This window comes from Belonocnema kinseyi, chromosome 6 (assembly GCF_010883055.1).
Source record: "Belonocnema kinseyi isolate 2016_QV_RU_SX_M_011 chromosome 6, B_treatae_v1, whole genome shotgun sequence".
Taxonomy (NCBI): domain Eukaryota; kingdom Metazoa; phylum Arthropoda; class Insecta; order Hymenoptera; family Cynipidae; genus Belonocnema; species Belonocnema kinseyi.
The window spans coordinates 6,360,823-6,383,213 of NC_046662.1; the positions used below are offsets into that span (position 1 = coordinate 6,360,823).

A 22,391-nucleotide genomic window follows, 5' to 3' on the forward strand; every position below is an offset into this window, starting at 1 on the left:
ATAAACAAACCTCCAGTTTGATGTGTGCTTGTTTGCAGATGGCAATTTGACTGCCCACATTTGCATAGTCCTTGTTCTGCGAAAGAAAGGCGTTCCGGCAAATAAGAACTTCCCTCAGCCATTTGAGAATATCCGTATAATTAAGAATCTGATGCTGCGTCAGTTTCTGGGAGATCGAGAAGAGAACCTGGGAACTGACATCCCAGAAAGTGTTGATCGGCGCTTCCGGATTCCAGGCCTTAATTTTGTCCGGATGGTGCAAAACCAAAAGCGCCTCCATCGCCTCGTGCGCAATATCTGGCATCGTTGGTTGATGAACCAGCGAAACCAAACCATTTATCAGTTCTAATGTAGAACTTTGGATTTCGTGACCCGCTTTACCTTGATTCTGAAATCAAAAGAGGAACAATTCTTTAGATTTTTATAGGTAAAGCGGAAGCAAGGAGAAATTAAAGAGCCCGGAGCTTTTGAAAATTATATTTTTCTGAAAACTTGTTTATTAAAAGTTAGTTTTAGTAGACAAGGCCGGATCTAAGTATTGATTAAGTTATCAGCGCAGTTGCCGACATCGAGAACATTCAATAGCTAAAATGGTTCATGTTCCTGCTATGTTTCTAGAAGATTTTCTAAGGTTACCGATGACGTCAGAAAATTATATTGCGCATTAAATAAAGACAGGAATTATTTTATTTAATGTGTTATTTAGAAGGAGGCAACAAATCATACTTGCTTTTCTCATAACTATACTAATTGAGACTATAAATAACCTTGAATTTGACGTCATCGGGAACCTTCTAGAAATTTAGCACGGACACGAACCACTTTAGCTATTGAATGTTCTCAATATCGGTAACTGTGCTGGTAACGGAATCTATAATTATAACTGCCCTGAATTTTTTCTACTAAAAATAAAATAAAATATTTGTTTGAAAGAGAAAAAATATCAGAAAAATATAAATTGCGAAGGCTATATCTTTCCATCTATATGAGATAAAAACATTTTTTTTTTTATTATTTCTACGGGAAAATAATTGCACTTCATTTTGTGAATATCCAAGGATATTTAACGTTTAGATACTTTTTTATATGACAAATAAGAGACTTCAAGCTACAAAAGTAACACTTTGGAGTTATTTCCACGAAAATATACATAATAACTTAAAAATAATAAATAAAAATTAAGTTTATGCAACAATCCCTCCAGCGATTTTTATTTAGATTCAAAATTTTTAAATTTTTAATTTCGCAAACTATATCACATGAATTTAATTGAAATATATGTTGATTTTTAGAGGAAAATGGGCAACAGGTATTTATCCGATATGAAAACAAAAATTTTTCCACGAAATTAAGAGTACTTGAATTTATATGTCTATGAAAAAAAAAACATTATTTGTGACTTTTACCATTTTTTACATAATTTAGACATTATAGTTTTAACAAAATATATATAAATTCTTAATAAAATAGTTAAAATTTCAACGAAAAACATGAATGATGAATGAATGAATGAATCCAGAACATTTATTTCTTATCGAAAAGACACGAATTTTCAACAAAATATATGAATTTTTAGGTAAAAAGGATTAATATTCAACCAAAAAGTTCAATTTTCATTTAAAAAAGACAAATTTTCCAACAAAAATTAAATTTTCAATTAAAAAATTAATTTTCAATCAAAACAGAACAAATTAAAAAAAAATCACTAAATTTCCAACGAAAATAAAACGATTTTTTAACAAAAAAGTTAAATTTTCAACCAAACAGGTAAATTTTTAACTAAAATTATAAATCTATAACTGCAATAATCAAATTTTAAGCAAAAAAATAAATTTTAAATTTGATATTTAAAAAAAAATTATTTTAATTTTCAATAAAAAAACAGTTCAATTAAGCTAAAAAAAACGATTTTTCAGCAAGAAAGTAGACTCCACAACCAAAAAGAATAGTTTTTAACAAAAATGTTTAATTTTCAATAAGGTAGATTAATTTATAATCAAGTAGTAAATTTTCAACAAAAAGTCAATATTCGACCAAATAGTTGAATTTTCTGCACAAAAAGATGAATTTTTAACCAAATAATTCAATTTTAAGTTCAAAGAATGAATTTACAACGAAAAAAGATTATTTTTCTAAACAAAATTTATTAGTTACCAAACAATCTATTTCTGACAAAGTAATTCAACTTCAACCAATCAGGTGTATTTTCAACAACGACAAATTAATTTGTAACAAAGCAGATTAATTTTCTACAAAAAAAAGACGAATTTTCAACAAAATATATGAATTTTCAACCACAAAATTAATTATCAACAAATCATTGAATTTTCTAAAAAAGAAGTTACATTTAAACAAAATATGAAGTTTGAACAAAACAATTGAAAATAAAAACATAATAATTCACAAATTTTTGAATTTTCTACATAGTGGATTAATTTTCAATCAAATAATTTAATTTTTAACTGAAAACATGGATTTTCAATCGAGAATATATTTTTCAACTGAGAAAATCCAAAATTTTAACAAAGCAGTTAAATTTTCAATCTAAAGGAATGCATTTTAAATTAAAATGATGAATCTTAAAATTAAATAGTGAAACTTTCAGTTGAAAAATAAATTTTGAAAAAAAAAACGATTTTTAAACAAAATAGTTCAATTTTTAACCAAGCAGGTGGATTTTTAACTAAAATTATGAATCTCCAACCAAACAAAGAATTATCGACAAAATAGTTTAACTTTCAACCAAATAACTGAAGTTTCGATCAAGAAGATCAATTTTTTACTAAAAAAAGACAAATTTTCAACGAAATGCATGAATTATCAACTAAAAAGTTTAGTTTTCAACAAAAAGCGTACCGTGACAATACAAAATGAAATAGCTAAATTTTCAATGAAGAAAATTAATTTCCAACAAAAAAAATAATTTTCAACAAATTAGTTTAAAACAAAAAAAAAAATTTTCAAGCAACAATTTAAATTTTCTACCAAAGCAAACCAAATTTTCAAGCAACAAAGATAGAGTTTCATTAAAAATAAAAATACTGATAATTTTAACAAAATCAGAAAAACCTATTTTTAACAAAGAAGTCCAATTTTCAATCAAGTAGTTGAAATTTTAACTAAAAAAGATAAATTTACAATCTCAAATGTAACAGTTAAGTTTTCGAACACAAATTTTCAACATAATATTTAAATTTTCAACCAAAGATGAATTTTCTACAAAAATAGTTGAACATTCAATAAAATGCATGAATTTACAAAAAAAAAAATCGAAAAAAAATTCCAGGTTTTTCTGGTTCGTTAAAATTTTTCACGGTCAATGAAATTAAAAAATTCGATATCTAATGCTAAAAATGTTTTCATTTGATGTAAGAAAAAACTGAGCTGCAAATCATTTTAAGCAATTTAAAGCTAGAAACATTAAAAATTGAACGGTTACATTTTTTTGTATAAACTAAACATTTCTTAAATAAGAAGTTAAATTATTTTTATTTTAAATAGTTCAAAAATCCTTAAAATGCTTCGAAATTTTATTGTAAAACCTTTAAAAAATCTACATCTTGTTTTACATTTTTCACATTTTAAATTATGGATGAAATTTTTTTAGATCTCTTAAACTTCTTTTATGAATGATTTGAATTTTTCTGCAAATTGTTTTTAAAAATCCTGAAAAATTACAAAAATGTCTTTGAAATCTTCCATATTCATTTTTGACCATTTTGGAAATAGTTTTCAATGTTCCCTTAAAACTAATTTTTCAAAGTAAAAAATAATTTTCAACTTTTCAAGCATTCTTTAGAAAATAACTGTTATTCTTTTGAATTTACCTTTCACAATTCTTAAAAAGCTTCTAAATTTTTTGTTCGAAATCTGCAAAAATCTTTATTTTTTTCAAATTATTTGTATCGAAATTTCGACAAGAATAGCCGGATTTTGACGTTATAGGTGGAAATTTCGCTTGAAATATTTCAGAAGATTTCCAGTTTTAGATTAGTTTTGAATCCTTTCAAAACTTCTAAATTTCTCTTTATCTTATTTTTTTTAGTTTTAAATATTTGATTTATAATTACCGATTTTAAATAAACAGTCAAATATTTCTAAATATTAGGCAATTGTGCTTTTTCTTAATTAAAAAATTTCAATTTTTCAAATCGTAGGTTGAAACTATATTTGAAATTTAAAAGAACCCTTTAATTATAGATATATTATTTTGAAATAGTTTAAAAATTTTAAAAACCTGGAATTTTGACAATTTTGAACTGATTCTAAATCGTCTCGTACAATGAAATATTCAATTTTTAATCCTTAAATTACAGTCCAATTTAAAAAATCACTATAAAATCTATTCACAGTTAATCGATTTCAAACGCTTCTGATATGTAATTTTTAAGTGCTTAAACCTGCTTTTTGAAATTTTGTTAAATGAAAAATCGACGCTTAAAGATTAAATCTAAAATGTAAAATTGTTTTAATGAATGATTTTCAAATTACGTATTCAAAACTGAATGATATCATAAATAAAAAAGATCAAAATTAAACTAATTATTTTTAAAAAAATGTTTAAAATCAAAGTTGAAACAATTTTTTATCTAAAAATGATGAAATTCCCGTAAACTAATTAATTTAAAACTAATTAAGGTCGTACGTACGTTTAGCATCAACATGGGATCAGCGTGAATTAATCGGACCATCCAAAGGAGAAGATTTCGATAACTGGAAACTTCTTCTCCCCTGTCTCGATATTTATTCTGCTCCTTGCCCTTAAGGGTTAAACTCTGAATCATCCGCAACGGCGTGTGCGATATGTAACTTTGTGTAACTTTATTTAAAGCGTCAGTGAACATATTTCTCAATTCGGCACTGCGAGAGTAAACCAAATCGATTTGAGGCCACCATGGTAATCTTGGCTGGGTAACGATTCTGAAAAATAAAAACTCACAAATTATTCCATTCGGAGAGGGTGGCCAATAAATTTAATTTTCAAAATTCCCTCACTTTTTCCCTGAACAATTTTTCATTTTTTTTTTTTTACTTTTCTACAATCAAAGATGAATTTTTAATCCAAAATTATGGATTTTCTGCTTAAATAGACGGATTTTGCAACAAAACAGTGGAATTTCCGAATAGAAAAGATTGATTCTTAACAAAATTGTTAAACATTTAACCAAATTGCCAAATTTCTAAACAAAAAGAATAAAATTAAACGAAAAACTGTAAAATTTTCAATGAAAAACTAAGAATTTCAATCCAAAAGGAGAAATTTTCTGCCTAAAAAAACAAAATAGTGAAATAAAAAAAAAAAAGATTTTCAAGAAAGTAGTTAGATTTTTACAAAAAAAAAAAAAAAATTGTAACAAAATATTTGAATTTGTATACAAATAAAGAAATTCGTAACCTTGTAATTTGTAATTTGTATTCCAACTGAAATTTATCATTCGTTTCAAAAAAATTTCAGATCGAAGCCAAAACTATAATAATTACTTTGGAGAATTGCCCGTTGCAAGTTAAAATTGTAATTTTTTTTAGAAAAATCACTATTCCAACTCAAAATTATCATTCTTTTCGAATTTTTCAGGATCCAAAAACAAAACTATAAGAATTATTTTTTTTAATTCCCTATTTTAAGTCAAACTTGCAATTCTTTTGGAAAATTCACCATTCTAAATTAATATTATCATTCTTTTCCATAATTTCGGGATTAAAGTCAAAACTATAATAATTATTTTCAAAAATTCTCCATTCCAAGTACGAATTGTAATTCTTTTTTCAAATTCACTTTTCCAACTTCAAATTATCGTTTTCAAAATTTTCCGGATCGAACTCGAGACTATAATAATTATTTTCGAAAATTTCCCGTTCCTAGTAAAAATTGCAATTCTTCTGTTGCAGCTGAAAATTATTATTCTTTTAAAAATTGTCAGGATTAAAATCAAAACTATAATAATTATTTTAGAAAAATTACCGTTCCTAGTCATAATGTTAATTCTTTTGAAAAAAATTCACTATTTCAACTTATAATTAATTATCTTTTCAAAATTTTCAGGATTAAAATCAAAACTATAATAATTATTTTCGAAAATTCCACATTCCAAGTCAAAATTGTAATTTTTTTTTTTTAATTCACTTTTCCAACTTAAAATTGTCATTATTTTCAAACAATTCCTGTTCAATACCAGAACTATGATAATTAAAAAAAATTGCGGATCAAAGTCAAAACTATAATAATTATTTTCGAAAATTCCCCATTTCAAGTCAAAATTTTTAACCATACAATCAACCTAAAAAGATGAATTTTCAACCACATGTTCGAATTTTGATAAAAAAAGATTCAACTTCAACAAAAACCAGTTGCATTTTCACACAAATAATTAAAGTTTAAAGACAAAAACAAGAATTTTATAGAATACAGTTGAATTTTGAACAAAAAGATGAATTCTCAAGACAAAAATATAATAATTGATATTTCAACAATAAAAAACGAATTTCCAACCAAATAGTTAAATTTACAATAAATGAGTTAGATTTACAACGAAATAATTAAATTTTCAAAAAAATAGTTTTATTTTTAATCAAAAAGTTGAATTTTCAATCTACACTGATGAATTTTCAACTAAAATGATGTAGTTTCAAACCGAAATGACGAATTTTCAACAAATATTTTTCTGTAATAGAAATTTTCATCCAAATTATTGAACTTTCAAGCCGATCATATGAGTTCTCAACAAAAAAGTTCATTTTTAACTAAGAATTTGTCTTTTTAACCAAATGGAGGAAATCTGAAACGATAAAGATCCAAGTCAAAATTACAATTCCTTTGGAAAAATCACTGTTACAACTCAAAATTATAATTATTTTCACAAATTTCCGGATCAAATTTAAAACTGTAATATTTCTTTTCGAAAATTCCCCGTTTCAAGTCAAAATTGTCATTATTTTTAGAAAAATCACTGTTTCAAATCAAAATTATCATTCATTTCAAAATTTGCAGGATCATAATCAAAACTATAATAATTAATTTATAAAATTTCCCGTTCCAAGCAAAAATTGCAATTCTTTTGAAAATTCACTATTCCAAATTAATATCATCCTTCTTTTTAAAATTTTCATCATTAAAATCAAAACTATAATAATTATTTTTTAAAAATTCCCGGATCAGACAAAAACCATGATAATTATTATCGAAAATTCCCCGTTTCAAGTCAAAATTGTAATTTTTTTTTAGAAAAATCATTGTTTTAAATCAAACTTATCATTCTTTTCAATATTTTCAGGATCAACATCAAAGCTATAATCATTATTTTCAAAAATTCTCCATTGCATTAAAAAATTGTAATTCTTTTTTAAAATTCACTTTTCCAACTTAAAATGATCGTTATTTTCCAAATTTTCCGGATCAAACTCGAGACTGTAATAATTATTTTCGAAAATTTCCCGTTCCTTGTAAAAATTGAAATTTTTTTTACAAATTTTATTGTTGCAGCTCAAAATTATTATTCTTTTCAAATTTTTAGGATTAAAATCAAAATTATAATAATTATTTTCGAAAATTCCCCATTCCAAGTCAAAATTGTATTTTTTTTTTAAATTCACTTTTCCAACTTCAAATTATTATTCTTTTTAAACATTTCCTGTTCAAAATCAGAACTATGATAATTTAAAAAAATTCCAGATCAAAGTCAAAATTATACTAATTATTTCCGAAAATTCCCCAATCCAAGTCAAAATTATAATTTTTTTGGAAAAATCACTGTTCCACATAAAAATAATCTTTCTTCTAAAAAATATCCGGATTAAAGTTATAACTATAATCACTCTTTTCAGAAATTTCCCGTTCCTACTCAAAATTGAAGTTCTTTTACAAAATTCACCGTTCCAATTCAAAATTATGATTCTTTTCATAAGCCTTCAATAAAAAAAATTTCACAATGTAGTTTAACTTTGACCCAAGCAGTTGAATTTTTCAATTAAAAAAGATTAATTTTTAACAAGATAATTAAATTTTTAACCAACGAGATAACGTTTCAACTTAAAATATAAATCTTTAACAAAAAAAGTGATTTCTTAACAAAGTGATTAAACCAAATGTTTTAAACGAATTAGTTGAATTATCAAGCAAAGAAGAACTATTTTTAACCAAAAAGTGGCATTTTCATACAGAAAATGAATTTTTTTAGCAAAAAGGATGACTTTTTAACCAAATTGTTGAATTCTCTAACAAATAGTTGCATTTTTATCAAAAAATATTAAATTTATCTTAAAGCAGAATTTTTTATTACAAAAAAATTAAGTTTTTATCCAAAAAAGATTCCAGTTCACTCAGTAACATCAAAAATTGAATTTTTGTAACCAAAAAAATAAGTATCTACGTAAAAAATGGAATTTTCCATCCAAATAGACGAATTTTTTCAACCAAAAAGGATGAATTTGTAACCAAATAGTCAAATTCTCTACCAAATAGATGCATTTTTACCCAAAAAAGATCAATTTTGTGCTAAAACAGATGAATTTGTAATAAAAAAAAACGAATTTTTTTATATAAGTAGAACGTTCATCCAGAAAATATTTCAGTTTATTTTTCAACACTAAAATATAAATTTTAAACAAAAAGTAAATTTGATACAGTTGCATTTTTATCAAAAAAAGATTTAATTTCTGCTAAGGCACGTAAACTTTAAAATAAAAAAGACAAACTTTAAAAAAAAAGAGTTTCATTTTCAACCGAAAAGTTAACGACAAAATGCAATTTTCTATTACAGAGTTGCCGTTTTAATCAACGAAATAAATTGCCTGTTTTTTCCCGGCTCGCCAACAGTTTTCACGGTCAATGAAATTTAAGAAATGGAAAACTGAGCTGCAAATGAAAGCACTCAAAGTGGATAATATAAATCCACGTTATCATTTTCAATGCTCTAAATTAAAAAGTCAATCAATGAAGTTTAAAATTTTCAAAATTGTATAATTTTAAGGAATTTGAAGCTCGAAACATGAAATATTGAAAAATTTAAAAAATTTTAACTGAACACTTCTTAAATTAGAAATTCAATTAATTTCATTTTAAACAGTTTAAACATCCTTGGAAAGCTTTAACATTTTATTTCAGAATCTTGAGAAATGTAGAATTTGTTTAAAATTTGTTTTAAATTTAAAATTATTTTGGAAATTTTTCCAGAACTTCTAAATATCTGTCAAAATTAATTGAAATTTTTCTACAATTTTCAGAAAATCCTGCAAATTTTAGAAAATTTCTTTATAATTTGGATGTATAAATAACAATTGAACATTTATCATTTGTACTTGTACTTAAAAAGATAGCCTAATATAAAAACATTTTCTTAAGATTCCTAGGAAAGTTAAAAATAACTTCATTTTGAAAAATTATTTTAAGAAAATATTTAAAAAGTTTTTCAAAGATTTAAATCGAATTTTCAAAAAAGATTCTAGAAAATTTTAAGAAAACTTTCTAAAATTTGCATGATAATTTTTAATCTGTTAAAAATTCCTAAATATCTTTTATAATTACTCAAATTTTTTCTACAAATGTTCATTTAAGCATTTTTCAAATACAACAATAAAAATTGTAACATTTAAAGTTTAAATACTTCAAAATTTTAACGATTCCAGGCTTCCTATGTCAGACAATTCAGTTAAAGATTCTTTACTTTTAAATATTTGGTTTCAATTATAATTCAATAATAAATCTTCTTTTTAATTAAATATTTCAAATTGAATGGATTAAAAATTAAATATTTTAGACTGAAACAATATTTCAAATGTAATAAAATCCTTAATTAACAATATATATTATTATGAAGTTATTTTTAAGTTGAAAATAGTTTAGAAACTTTCAGTCACACGTTCACATTTGTTTAATGACTAAGACTTTCAAATTGAAAAAGTTTAAGTTTAAACGTTAAAATCTGAAAATTCTTCAATTTTAAATTGATTTAAAATCTTTTTGTCAAATTGTTTTTTTTTTCACTTTTTATTAGTTAAAGTACAGATGAATTAAAAAAAATTGATTTATTTATTAAATAAAAATGTTTTTATCCAAAATTTTTCAACACCAAAGGCTTTTATTGTTTATTTGTTCAAGCCTTTAAGAAAGCATTTAAAAAATCTTTAAATTAAAAATGTAATCTTAGAAATCAAAATTATGAATGGAAAATTTTTAAAGTAAAAAAATGTTGAAATACGCATTGTAACCTAAATAATATCATAATTTAAAAACATAACAATTCAACTAATTATTTACAAACTGTTGAAATCGAACGTGAACAGATTTTTCTTCAATAAATTTGTAAAATTCCCTGTCATTTTCCGTTCCAGCGGCCATCCCGTATTAATTAAAATAAATTCCGAGATCCTCATAAATTCTCAGAGAACTTATTTCTCGGCAATATTCTCACTCTCATTACCGTTCTCAAAGTAATATAACCAGCTCAGAACTCTAACCACCATTCCCAATAACACAGAAATATAATTCTTCTGAAAAAAAAATAATAAAAATAAAAAAACAGCATCACTTAAATTATCGTCATAATCGGCAATAAAGCGATATAGACACCCTTTTTTGAATATAAATAAAATTTAAAAAAAAAATAAATAAAAAGAGATAGAAAGTCGATTTACTTGTATAATGAGCTGACTAGGACGAACTGATAGGTCGAAGGCGAGTTCAGGTTTAGGCAGACTTTAAGTACTTCGTTGTTGTGAGGCTTGATCCGGAAGCAACTGACGAAACAGTCTATCATTAAATCGATGTCCTGAGCGACGCAGCTCTGGCCGCGTGAAAAGGGCTTGCAAGGATTGAAAAGAAGCGAGGTCAGATCGCTCATCACGTGCTGCACGAGGGTGAAAATGACATTATTCGAGTCCAAATTGCTGATGTAGGTCGAGGCCTTGCAAAGTTTGACACAGGTGACTGCGGCAGCTTCCACAAGTTGACGATTCGACCCGCCGTGCATTCCCAGTCCCTTTTTCACACTGTCGATGAACGACTTCTTCTTCGAGTGCTTTGGCGAACAGGGCGCGCCCGTGTCGGCATTGACAATTTCCTCCAGGACCTTTGGCGAGAGTATCAGTAGCATTATTTGCAGAGGCCAGACAGCAGCCGCTCGTCCCTTCTTATTGTCGGCAAACGAGTCCAAAACGTCGAACAATTCTCCACAGGCCTTGCCCAACTCTTCGTTCGGCCTCTTCTGCAAATCGGCAAACTCGTGCGGATAAGTGTCCATCCAATTCCAAACGGCCTTCTCCAGAGAATTCATCAGGACGAGGTGAGCCGACTTTTTCAGCTGACGGAACTTTTGGATCGTTTCTGCAAAATCGTGGTAGAAAACAATTAGGCCACTTAACCTTGAGATTGTCGTGAATTTTCAACCGGAAGAGAATACTTTTTAACTCAGTTGTTCAATTTTCAGTGGAGTAAATCAAGTTTCAAACTAGGAAGATTAATTTTCTATCGGAAAAGACGAATTTTCAAGAAAAAAAAGTTAAATTGTTAACTAAAAGAGATTAATTCTCAAAAAGCATGTGATAGTTAATATATCAACCAAAAATGGTTTTAATTTTAAATGAAAAATAGTTTAATTCAACTGGAAAAGATGAATATTTAAACAAAACAGGTAAATCCTCAACGGAATTGATGAACCTTCAACAAAACAGTTAACATTCCAATGAAAAAGGATACTATTTTAAAAAATTCTTTAATTTTCAGCAAAGTAGATTAAATTTCAACCAAATAGTTGAATTTTCTACCGAAAAAGAAGAATTTCCAACAATATTCATTAATTTTTAATAAAACATTTGAATTGTTAATTGAAACAGATCAATTTTCATGCAAATTGTCGAATTTTCAACTAAAAAACATTAATTTTCAACAAAAAAATTGAATAGTCAAATTTTTAATTGAAAAATAACTTCTTGACCAAAAAGGAATAAATTTTCAACTAAATATTTAAATTTTTAAACAAACGAGATGAATAGCGTATGTTCATAGAAAAATTAAATAAAGGATGTTAGAGTTGTCGGTATGCATAACTAAAAATAAATTTTGGACCAGTATAAAAACAACTCTAACTTCCTTTATTTAAACGAAATAAATTCTGAACAAAAAATGTAATAGTTGATATTTCCACAACATTTTTTTTATATGAAATAAAAAACAGTTAAATTCAACAAAAAATATAAATTTTCAACAAATTGGTTGAATGCTCAACCGAAATGACAAATTTTCCACCAAAAGGTCGAATTTTCAACAAAATACTCTTATATAGAATAGTTAAATTTGCAATTGAAGAAATTAATTTCTAGCCAAAAAAAAACTCATTTTCAACCGAAAGATTCATTTTCTACCAAAAAATACATCTTTTTAATAAAATACACGTACTTTCAACTAAAAAAGATAAATATACAATCAAAAATTGAATAATTAAACTTCCAATTATTAATTCACTATCTACTGTTGCAGCTCAAAATTATTATTCTTTTCAAAATTTTCAGGATTAAAATCAAAACTATAATAATTATTTTCGAAAATTCCCCATTCCAAGTCAAAACTGTAATTTTTTGTTGAAAAATTCACTTTTCTAAACTAAAATTAACGTTGTTTTCAAAATTTTCCGGATCAAACTTGAGACTATAATAATTATTTTTGAAATTTCCCGTTCCTAGTAAAAATTGCAATTTTTAAACAAAATTTACTGTTGCAGCTCAAAACTCTTATTCTTTTCAAAATTTTCAGGATTCAAATCAAAATTATAATAATTACTCCAGAAAATTTACCGTTCCTATTCAAAAATAATAAAATATAATAAAAAATGGAATAATTAAATTTCCAATTATAAAATTATTTTCGAACGAAAAATAATTACATTTTAATTTTACCAGTAATTTTACCAGAAATATAATTTTTCAAACAAGGATATTAATTCTCTATCCAAAAAAACGAATCTTTTTACAAAAAATATGAGTTTTCGACAAAATAATTGAATTTTAAACTAAAGAAGATAATTTTTAAACAATTAATGGAATATTTACACTTTCAATTAAAAAATTTTTTTTCGACTAAAAATTAATTTTAAAAAGAGTTTTTTCAAACCAAGAGATGAATTTTTAATTAAAATTATGTATCTGCAACTAAAAAATTAATTTTTAACAAAGTAACTCAACTTTTAGTTAAGTAATTGTATTTATAACCTATTTTTAACAAAGTAACTCAACTTTTAGCTAAGTAATTGAATTTATAACCTATTTTCAACCAACAAAGATCAAAAATGCCAACCAAATTATTGAAATTTAACCCAAAAAATTATATTTTTAATAAAACATGAATTCCAGAACAAATACTTTTATTCAACTAGAGAAAATACATTTGTAACCCAAAGTAAAAATTAATTTTTAAACAAGAAGGTTCATTTCCTATAAAAAAAAGAAAAATTTGTAACAAAATATACTAATTGTAAACCAAATAGTTGATATTTAACCATAAAATAATGGTTTATTATAAAAAACGGAATAATTAAATTTTTAGTTAAAAAAATGAATTTTCAACCCAAAAGATCAATTTTCTACAAAAATGACAAATTTTTAACAAAATACATGAATTTTAAACCAAATAATTGAATGTGCGACTAAAGAAGTTTAATTTAAAATCCAAAATGAAATAATTAAATTTTAAGTTAAAAAATGAATTTCCAAACCAAAGAAAAAACGAGTTTTCAAAAAATGGTTAAATTTTTCACCAAAATAGTTTAATCTTCAACCAGAAATATAAGTTGTCAAGTAAGGAGATTAATTTTGTACCAAAAAAAGTCAAATTTTCAAGAAATCACATTAATTTTCAACAAAAAAGTTGAATATTCACCTTAAATAATGAATCTTGAAGCAAAAAATAATGCATTAAAAAATTTTTGTAACTAACTAGTTGATAGTTCGACCCAAAAGGATGATTTTTTTAAACTGTTAGATTTTCAATTAAAAAAAAAAACCATAATAAGTTTTGACAAAATAGATCAACTTTCAACCAAGTAATTGAATTTTCAAAAAAATAATTAATTTTCAACCAAGAAGATCAATTTTCTAGCAAAAATGACAAATTTATTTTTAGCCAATAAAACTAATTAAAATAATAAATTTATAATAAATTTACAATCAAGAATGGAATAATTAAATTACCAATTATGAAATTATTTTTCAAACAAAAAATGAATTTTCAAAAAATGATTAAATTCTTCACAAAAATAGTTTAATTTTTAACCAGAAATACAATTTTTCAAACAAGGATATTAAGTCTCTATCCAAAAAACGAATCTTTTTACAAAAAAATATAAATTTTCGACAAAATATTTGAATTTTGAACTAAAAAAGATCAATTTTCAACTTAAAAGTGAATATTTAAAATTTCAGATGAAAAAGCTTATTTTTAACAACAAAAAAAGGAACTTTTAACAATATAGTTAAATTTTGTACAAAGAAGAAATAACATCATTATTTTAACTGAAAATGTATCATTTTTAGATACAAATCCAAACAATTAATTGAAAATTCTTTAGTTAAGTTGACAATAAAATGAAACTGTTATGTTAGAAATTTATTGTTTTTTCTTTCAAATAAATTTGTTTAAAAAAGGAAAAAGTAACTATGCTGTTTTTGGTTGAAAATTTATAATTTTTAGTTAATAATTCATGTATTTTGTTGAAAATTAGTCTTTTTCGGTAGAAGATGTATGTTCTTGCTTAAAAATTAAATATTTTTTGTTCAAAAGTATACTTTGTGACTGAGAATTCAGCAATTTTGTGAGTCATTTTTTTTTTTAATTCTTTATTTCAATTGAAAATTCATCAATTTAGTTAAAAAACTCAACTATTTTGTGACATTTTTGTTAGAAATTGATTTTATTAATTACCAATTTTATTATTTAATTCTCGATTGTAAGTTTACCTTTTAGTGGAAAATTTCACTGCTTGGTTGACCATTACTATTTTTTTGTTAAATAATTGTCCTTTTTGGTAGAAAATTAATCTTCTTGCTTGAAAATTTAACTTTTTAGTTAAAAATAATTTTGTAAAGTGAAATTTTAACTATTCCAGTTGAAGATTCATTATTTTAGTTAAAAATCCTTCTCTCTGGTTGAAAATTTAAATATTTTGTTAAAAATTCCTTTTATTTTTGGTTGAAAATTCTCTTTTGCGGTAGAAAATTAATCTTATTGGTTGAAAAAGAATTTTCTAAACTGAAAATGTGACTAATTTATTTTGTTAAAAACTCATCTTTTATACTCGAAAATTTTGTTTTTATTGAAAATTAATTTTTTGAACTAAAAATGTAACTATTCCAGTTTTGTTAGTTTAAAATTCATGTATTTTGTTGGAAATTCATCTTTTTTGGTGGAAAATTAAACTTCACGATTAAAATTTTTTCAATACTCAATAATTTGGTTGAAAATTCGTCTTTCCTGATAGAAAATGAAACTTTTTGGTTGAAAATTACTTTTTTAAACTGAAAATTTAACTAATTTTTTTTTTTACGTGAAAGTCATTTTTTTAAAGTTGAATTTACGTAGTTGTTTGAAAATGCATGTATTTTGTTAAACATTCGCCTTTTTCGGTACAAAATTAATCTTCTAGATTGAAAATTCAAGTATTTGCTTAACAGTTAATTTATTAAATTAAAAATTAAAAAATGTTGTTTAAAAGTAATCATGTTTGGATGAAAATTCGCGAATTTTGTTAAAAAATCGTCTTTTTGGTAGAAAATTAATCTCCTAGGTTGAAAATTCCTTTTTTTTTGGTTAAAAATCCTTTTCAACTAAAAACTTTACTATTTTCTTGAATTTTTTTCAACAAAATTAATTCTTTTTCAGACTGAAAATGTAACTAATCTATTTCTGGTTGAAAATGTATCATTTTTAGATAGAAATTCAAATAATTATTTGAAAATTCTTCAATTCGGTTGAAAATTAAACTGTTCTTTTAAAAATTTGTTGTCCTTTTAAAAATAATTTTTTTAAAAATGTAACTTTTTAAAATAAATTTATAAAAAATGTAACTATTTTATTTCTGGTTCAAAATTTTAAATTTTTCGTTACAAATTCAATTATTTAGTTAAATATTCATATATTTTTGAAAATTAGTCTTTTGCGGTAGAAGATGAATCTTCTTGCTTAAAAATTAAATAATTTTTTTTTTTTTAATTATACTTTGTGATTGAGAATTCAACAGTTTTGTAAGTCATTTTTTTAAAGATTGTTCATTTTAGTTGAAATTTTTTTTGTTAGACATTGATTTGATTAATTAACAATTTAACTATTTAATTCTCAATAGTAAGTTTATCTTTTTTAGTGGAAAATTTTACTGCTTGTTTAAAAATTCTTGCATTTTGTTAAAAATTCGTCCGTTTTGCTAGAAAATTAATCTTCATGCTTGAAAATTCAACTTTTTGGTTAAAATTAATTTTTTAATGTCAAAATTGAACTATTCCAGTTAAAGATTCATCATTTTAGTTCAAACTCTTTCTTTCTGGTTGAAAATTAAAATATTTTTCTAAAAATTCATTTATTTCTGGTTGAAAATTCCTCGTTTTCGGTACAAAATTAATCTTATCGGTTGAAAAACAATTTTCTAAACTTATTTCGTTGTTTGAAAATTTTACCATTGAAAAATCATTGTATTTTGGTTAGAAATGTATTTTTTAACCGGGAATTTAATTATTCCAGTTGAATATTCATAATTTTAGTAAAAAATCCTTCTCTCTGGTTGAAAATTTACCTAATTTGTTAAAAATTCGTTTTATTTTTTATTGAAAATTCCTCTTTTTTTGGTAGAAAAAGAATTTTCCAAACTGATAATTGTGCTGTTATTGAAAATTAATTTTCCTAAATAAAAATTTAACTGTTCCAGTTTTGATTGAAATTGTTTTTAGTTAAAAATTCACGTATTTTGTTGAAAATTCATATTTTTTGGTTGAAAATCTTTAAACTGAAAATTAAACTAATTTATTTTTGCTTGAAAGTCATTTTTTTAAGTTGAATTTACCGAATTTGTTGAAAATGCATGTATTTAGATAAACATTCGCCTTTTTCGGTAGAAAATTAATCTTCTTGTCTTAAAAATTCAACTATTTGTTGAAAAGTTCATCTATGTTGTTGAAATTTCAAAAATGTTGTTTAAAAGTAATATTTTTGCTTGAAAATTTGGCGTGATTGCTGAAAAAAGATGCAATAAAGATTTAAAAGAACGGAAATTATACAAACCCTGTGGGTAAACATTAAAAATAAAAATAAAAAAATGACTGTTGCAGCCTTGAAATTGGAAAACGAACCATTTAAAAGTCTGGAAAGTCTGTGAACGTCAACATTGATATGTTGAATGAGTTCGATGTCGCTGTAATCAGGATTTTCCTCGCTGCTGACGGAAAGTTCTTGCAGTCGAGCAGAAATTCGATTGAAGACAGCATTGAAAAAATTTAAGCTGAGAGCGAAGAGAACTTTGCTAGCCAGATTTTTGAGATGAGCGTTTTGAGGACTGTCGTTTGGAATATCTGGAAAATAATCAATGATGAGGGAAATAGAAAAAATAGATTATTAAAAAATTGGATTGTAATTGGGGGACGTACTTAAATTACGTAACAGCTCCTGCAGATTATCTTTTCAGTAGTTATAAATTGTATTATTTTTATGACAATTTAACAATTTTCTTGAAAAGACATCCTTTTTGGTTGCAAATTAAACTGTTTTGTTAAAAATTCGTCTCTTCGGGTTAAGAGTTCTACTTTATTCGTACAATATTACCCTTTTGTTTAAAATTCATATTTTGTTGCTGATAAGTAAATGAAATCTGTTTTGGATGAAAACTATTTTTTTCTGAAAATTGTTTTATTTTTTTATTTAAAAGTTCATCTTTTTTAGTAGAAATATTGCATATCGAAATATTGAATTTATTAAAAAATAAAAATGCCTTTTTTTAATTTAACTATTTCCTAGAAGATGTACTTTTTGTTTCAATTTCGTATTATTGCGTTGAAAAGCCAATTAGGATCTTTTTGGATAAAAATTCAACTCTTTTTTTGAAAATTTGTCTTTTTGATTTAAAATATCCCTTATTTCAGTAGAATTTTCATTTTTCGAGAACAAATATATATATATATATATAAAATACATTTTTTTGGTGTTGAAAAGAGAACTAAAAGCTTTTCCGAATGAAAATTCGACTATTTTTTTGAAAATTTGTTGTTTTCTTAAATAAAAAATTCTTCTGTTTTAAAAAAACCTAATCTTTTTTCGATAAAAATGCAGCTGTTTGGTTGAAAATTGAACTATTTTGTTAAAAATTCATACTTTTTGGTTGAAAATTTGATTGTTTTGTTGAAAACTGAACTATTTCGTAGAAAATGTAACTACCTCGTAGAAAATGTACTATTTGTTTATTTAATATGTTGGTGTTAAAAAGAGAAGTGAAATCTTTTGTGAATTCAACTATTTTTTTGAAATTTTTTTGTGTGTTTTGAAATTAAAAATTCATCTGTTTTAAGAAAAAATTCATCTTTCTTGGATAAAAATGCAACTGTTTGGTCGAAAATTAAAGCATTTTGTTAAAAATTCATACTTTTCGGTTGAAAACCGCTGTTTTGTTGAAAATTTATGAAAATGCAACTTTTTTGTTAAAAATTATTCTTCTTTGTTAAAAGATCTTTTGTTTGTTGAAGAAATATATTTTTAATAAAAATTTATCTCTTTGACTGAAAGTTAAACTTTTTTATTGAAAAATAATTTTTAAAAAATAAAAATGCAATTATTTGGTAGAGAATTCAAGAACTTTGTTAAATAGTAATCCTTTTTGGTTAAAAATTCGTCTTTTTGTACCACAAGTTTTTTTTAATTTATCGTTTTATTGAAAAATTCATCTGCTTCAGTATAAATTAAATTTTTCTGTGTGAAAATGCAACTTTATGTTTAAAAATGATTGTTCTTCGTTAAGAATCACTTTGTTAGGAAAACTTTTTTTTGTTGAAGATTTATATTTTTAGTGGAAAATTCATCTCTTTGACTGAAAGTAAGACTATTTTGTTGAAAATTAATATTTGTTGATTAAAAATTCAATTATTTGGTAGAGAATTTAACAATTTTGTTAAAAAGTAATCCTTTTTAGACAAAAATTCGTCATTTTGAAATTAAAAATTTAATTTTTTTCGTCGACACTTATTTCTTGTTTAAAAATGCATCTGTTTTAGAAGAAATTTCTTTTTTTTTTAATGAAAAAGCAAATTTTTGGTTAAAAATCATTCTTCTTTGTTAAAAACAATCTTTTTGTTGTTGAAGAAATATATTTTTAATAAAAATTCATCTCTTCAATTAAAAGTCTAACTATTTTGTTGAAAATTCAATTTTATTCGTCGAAACTTATTTCTTGTTTAAAAATTCATATTTTGATCGTGAAAAGAAAACTAAAATCGTTTTCAACCGGAAATACAATTTTTTTTTCATTTAAAAATTCATCTGCTTTAGTAGAAATTCTATTTTTTTAATGAAAATGCAACTTTACGGTTAAAAATTATGCTTCCTTGTTAAAAATCACTTTGTCAAGAAATCATTTTTTAAGGTATATATTTTTAGTTTAACATTCATCTCTTTGACTGAAAGTTGGCCTTTTTGTTGAAAGAAAATAATCTTTTTTACTTCTAAATTCAACTACTTAGGTAAAATTTAAACTACATTGTTATCATTTTTTGTTATTGAAGTCTTTGGTTAAAAATATAACTGCTTATTAAAAAAGCCTTTTTTGGTTAAAAATTAATTTTTTAATTGAAAATCTAACTTTTATATTTGATTAAGATTGATCTTTATTAGTTGAAAACTCCCCTTTCTAGTAAAAAAAAAATAATTTTCTTGGTTTGAAATTTAATTTCTTGTTGGATAAAAATGCATCACTTTCGTGGGAAATTAAGTTTTTGCTGAAAAGTCGTATTTCTTGTTTGAAAATTCAATTTTCGTAGAAAAAATTTGTCCTTCCGCTTGAAGGTTCAACAATTTATACAAACTTTTATTTCTTTCTCGAAAATTCGTCTTTTTGGTTCTAAAATTCTTTTATTTATTTGTATAAATTTCGTCTTTTTTTTTATTGAAATATAAAGTATGACACTTTTTTGTTAGGAATTTATCTTTTTAGGTAAAAAATTCAACTATTATGCCAAAAATATTATTATTTTTTTTTTTTTGAATTCGATTTGAATTTCCAACAAAATGATTACATTTTTAACATATTAGTTGAATTTTTTACCTAAAAATATAAACTTTTATTTCTTTCTTGAGTGAAAAATCTTTATTTACTGAAAATTCGTCTTTTTGTTTTTAATATTATTTTTATTGTATAAATTTCATCTTTTTCGATTAAAATAGAAACTATGACACTTTTTTGTTGGGAATTCATCTTTTTAGGTTGAAAATTCAACCATTATTTAAAAAATGTAATTATTTTTTTGAAAATTCAATTATTTTGTTATGAAGTCATATTTTATTGTTTCAAATAAGTTAGTAAATTTGAAAAAATCAAGTAAAAATCAGTGAATTTGAAAATGAAGTTTCGTCCTCCCTGTCGCGATTTTGAAACTAAATTTTACAATAAATTTACAATTTTACAATTTACAATTTCAGTTGAAAATTCAGGTCTTTTCAGAAAAATTCGCCTTTTTCAGGAGAAAATTAATCCTGTTGCATGAAAATTTAACTATTATGTTAAAAATCCCTTTTTTGGGTTGAAAATTTAACTCTTCCATTTTTAGTTCCATTTTAGTTCTAAAATGTAAATTTAATTATTCGAAATTTGGTTGAGAAGTGATCTTTCATGGTTGAAAATTCAACTATTTGGTTAAAAATTAATTTATTGTGTTTAAAGTTAATTTTGTCGTCTTTTGTTTGAAAACATTTTTTAAACTAAATGTTTAATTATTTCATGTTTGATTTAAGATTAAAATTTTTAAAAGTATACTATTTTGTTGAAAATTCATATACATATTTAGTTGAAAATGCGTCTTTTTTTGTAGAAATATATTCTTCATTAAAAATATACTTTCGTGGAAAATTCTTTTTTTTATATAAGATTTTTATTTGTTTCTTAAAAACTGAACTATTTTGTTGAAAAATTTTCGTTTTGTTGGTGGAAAACAATTTCCATAACTAAAAATAAAAATATTCAATTTTGTGTGGAACATTAATTTCTTTATAGTTGAGATTTCAACTATTTGGGTAAAAATTCAGGCATTTTGTAGAAAAATAATGTTCGTGATTGAAAAATTCATATTTTTGGTTCAAAATTCGCTTCTTTTTTGCAGAAAATTAATCATCTTAGTCTATTCGATTTTTGATTTAAAAATCATCTTTTTCAGTTAAAAATATATCTATCTGTTTGAAAATTAATGTGTTTTGTCAAAAGTTAATTTTATTGTAAAAAATTAATATTCGTGGTTGAAAATTAAATTAAATTAATTAAATGAATTAAATTAAAAATTCGTCTTTTTGTGGTAGAATCGTTAAAAATTTACTTCTGCGACTGAAAATGTATATTTAATTAAAAAAATATATTTTCTTTAAAATACATTTTTTAGTTTAAAATTGAACTATTTCGAGAAAAATTCGTCATTGTATTTTGTTGGAAAATCGTCTTTTTCAGTAAAAAAAAATATATATTTCTTGATTCAAAACTCACCTATTTGGTTAAAAGTATTTTTTTTACTGAAAATTCATCAATTGAATTGAAACTTCAGTTTTTAGCTTGAAAATGTATGAAATTTATTTTAAAAATTTTTCGGTTGAAAACATTAACTTTTTTAACTGAAAATTAGTCTCTTTTTGTAGAAAATTAATCATCTTAGTCTATTCGATTTTTTATTTAAAAATTATCAATAATCATAACTTAATGTGTTTTGTCAAAAGTTAATTGTATTGTAGAAAATTAATCTTCGTGTTTGAAAATTCGTCTTTTTGGTAGAAAATTAATCTTATTGGCTGAAAATTCATCTTTTTACTTAGAAAATAAAGTTCTTCGTTAAAAATTCAAAATTTGGGTTAAAAATTTATATTTTTCGGTGAAAGATTCATCATTTTCGTTAGAAATTGACTTCTGTGACTGAAAATGTATTTATTTTGTAAAAAAATTTGGCATTTCAATGTAAAAATATTCCTCTTGCTTGGAAATTCAAATATTTGGTTAAAATTCTATTTTTGGGGGGAAAGATTCATAATTTTCGTTGAAAATTAATTTTTTTCAACCCTTTGGTTAAAAATTCATTTGTTTTCTATAAAAAATTCGTAATTTTTATTTAAACTCATCTTTTTGGTCGAAAGTTCATGTATTTAGTTGATGAATCATCTATTGGGTTGAAAATTAATCTTTTTTCTT

At 23.8% G+C, this 22,391-nt stretch overlaps 1 protein-coding gene across 9 annotated transcripts in view; it reads right to left on the reverse strand.

The window, feature by feature from the left end:
* The window catches only part of LOC117175261 (neurofibromin), a 133,535-nt gene that overhangs the window by 104,448 nt on the left and 6,696 nt on the right, over nucleotides 1-22,391 (reverse strand). For 8 of the 9 annotated variants that reach the window (XM_033364958.1, XM_033364962.1, XM_033364961.1 and 5 more), the window contains exons 3-6: nucleotides 17,320-17,538; nucleotides 10,630-11,317; nucleotides 4,650-4,920; nucleotides 11-388 (exon numbers count right to left, since the gene is read on the reverse strand). In XM_033364958.1, coding sequence (XP_033220849.1) covers nucleotides 11-388; nucleotides 4,650-4,920; nucleotides 10,630-11,317; nucleotides 17,320-17,538 — 1,556 coding nt within the window. The remainder of the gene's footprint in view (nucleotides 1-10; nucleotides 389-4,649; nucleotides 4,921-10,629; nucleotides 11,318-17,319; nucleotides 17,539-22,391) is intronic. The other variant, XM_033364963.1, reaches the window with a different exon arrangement.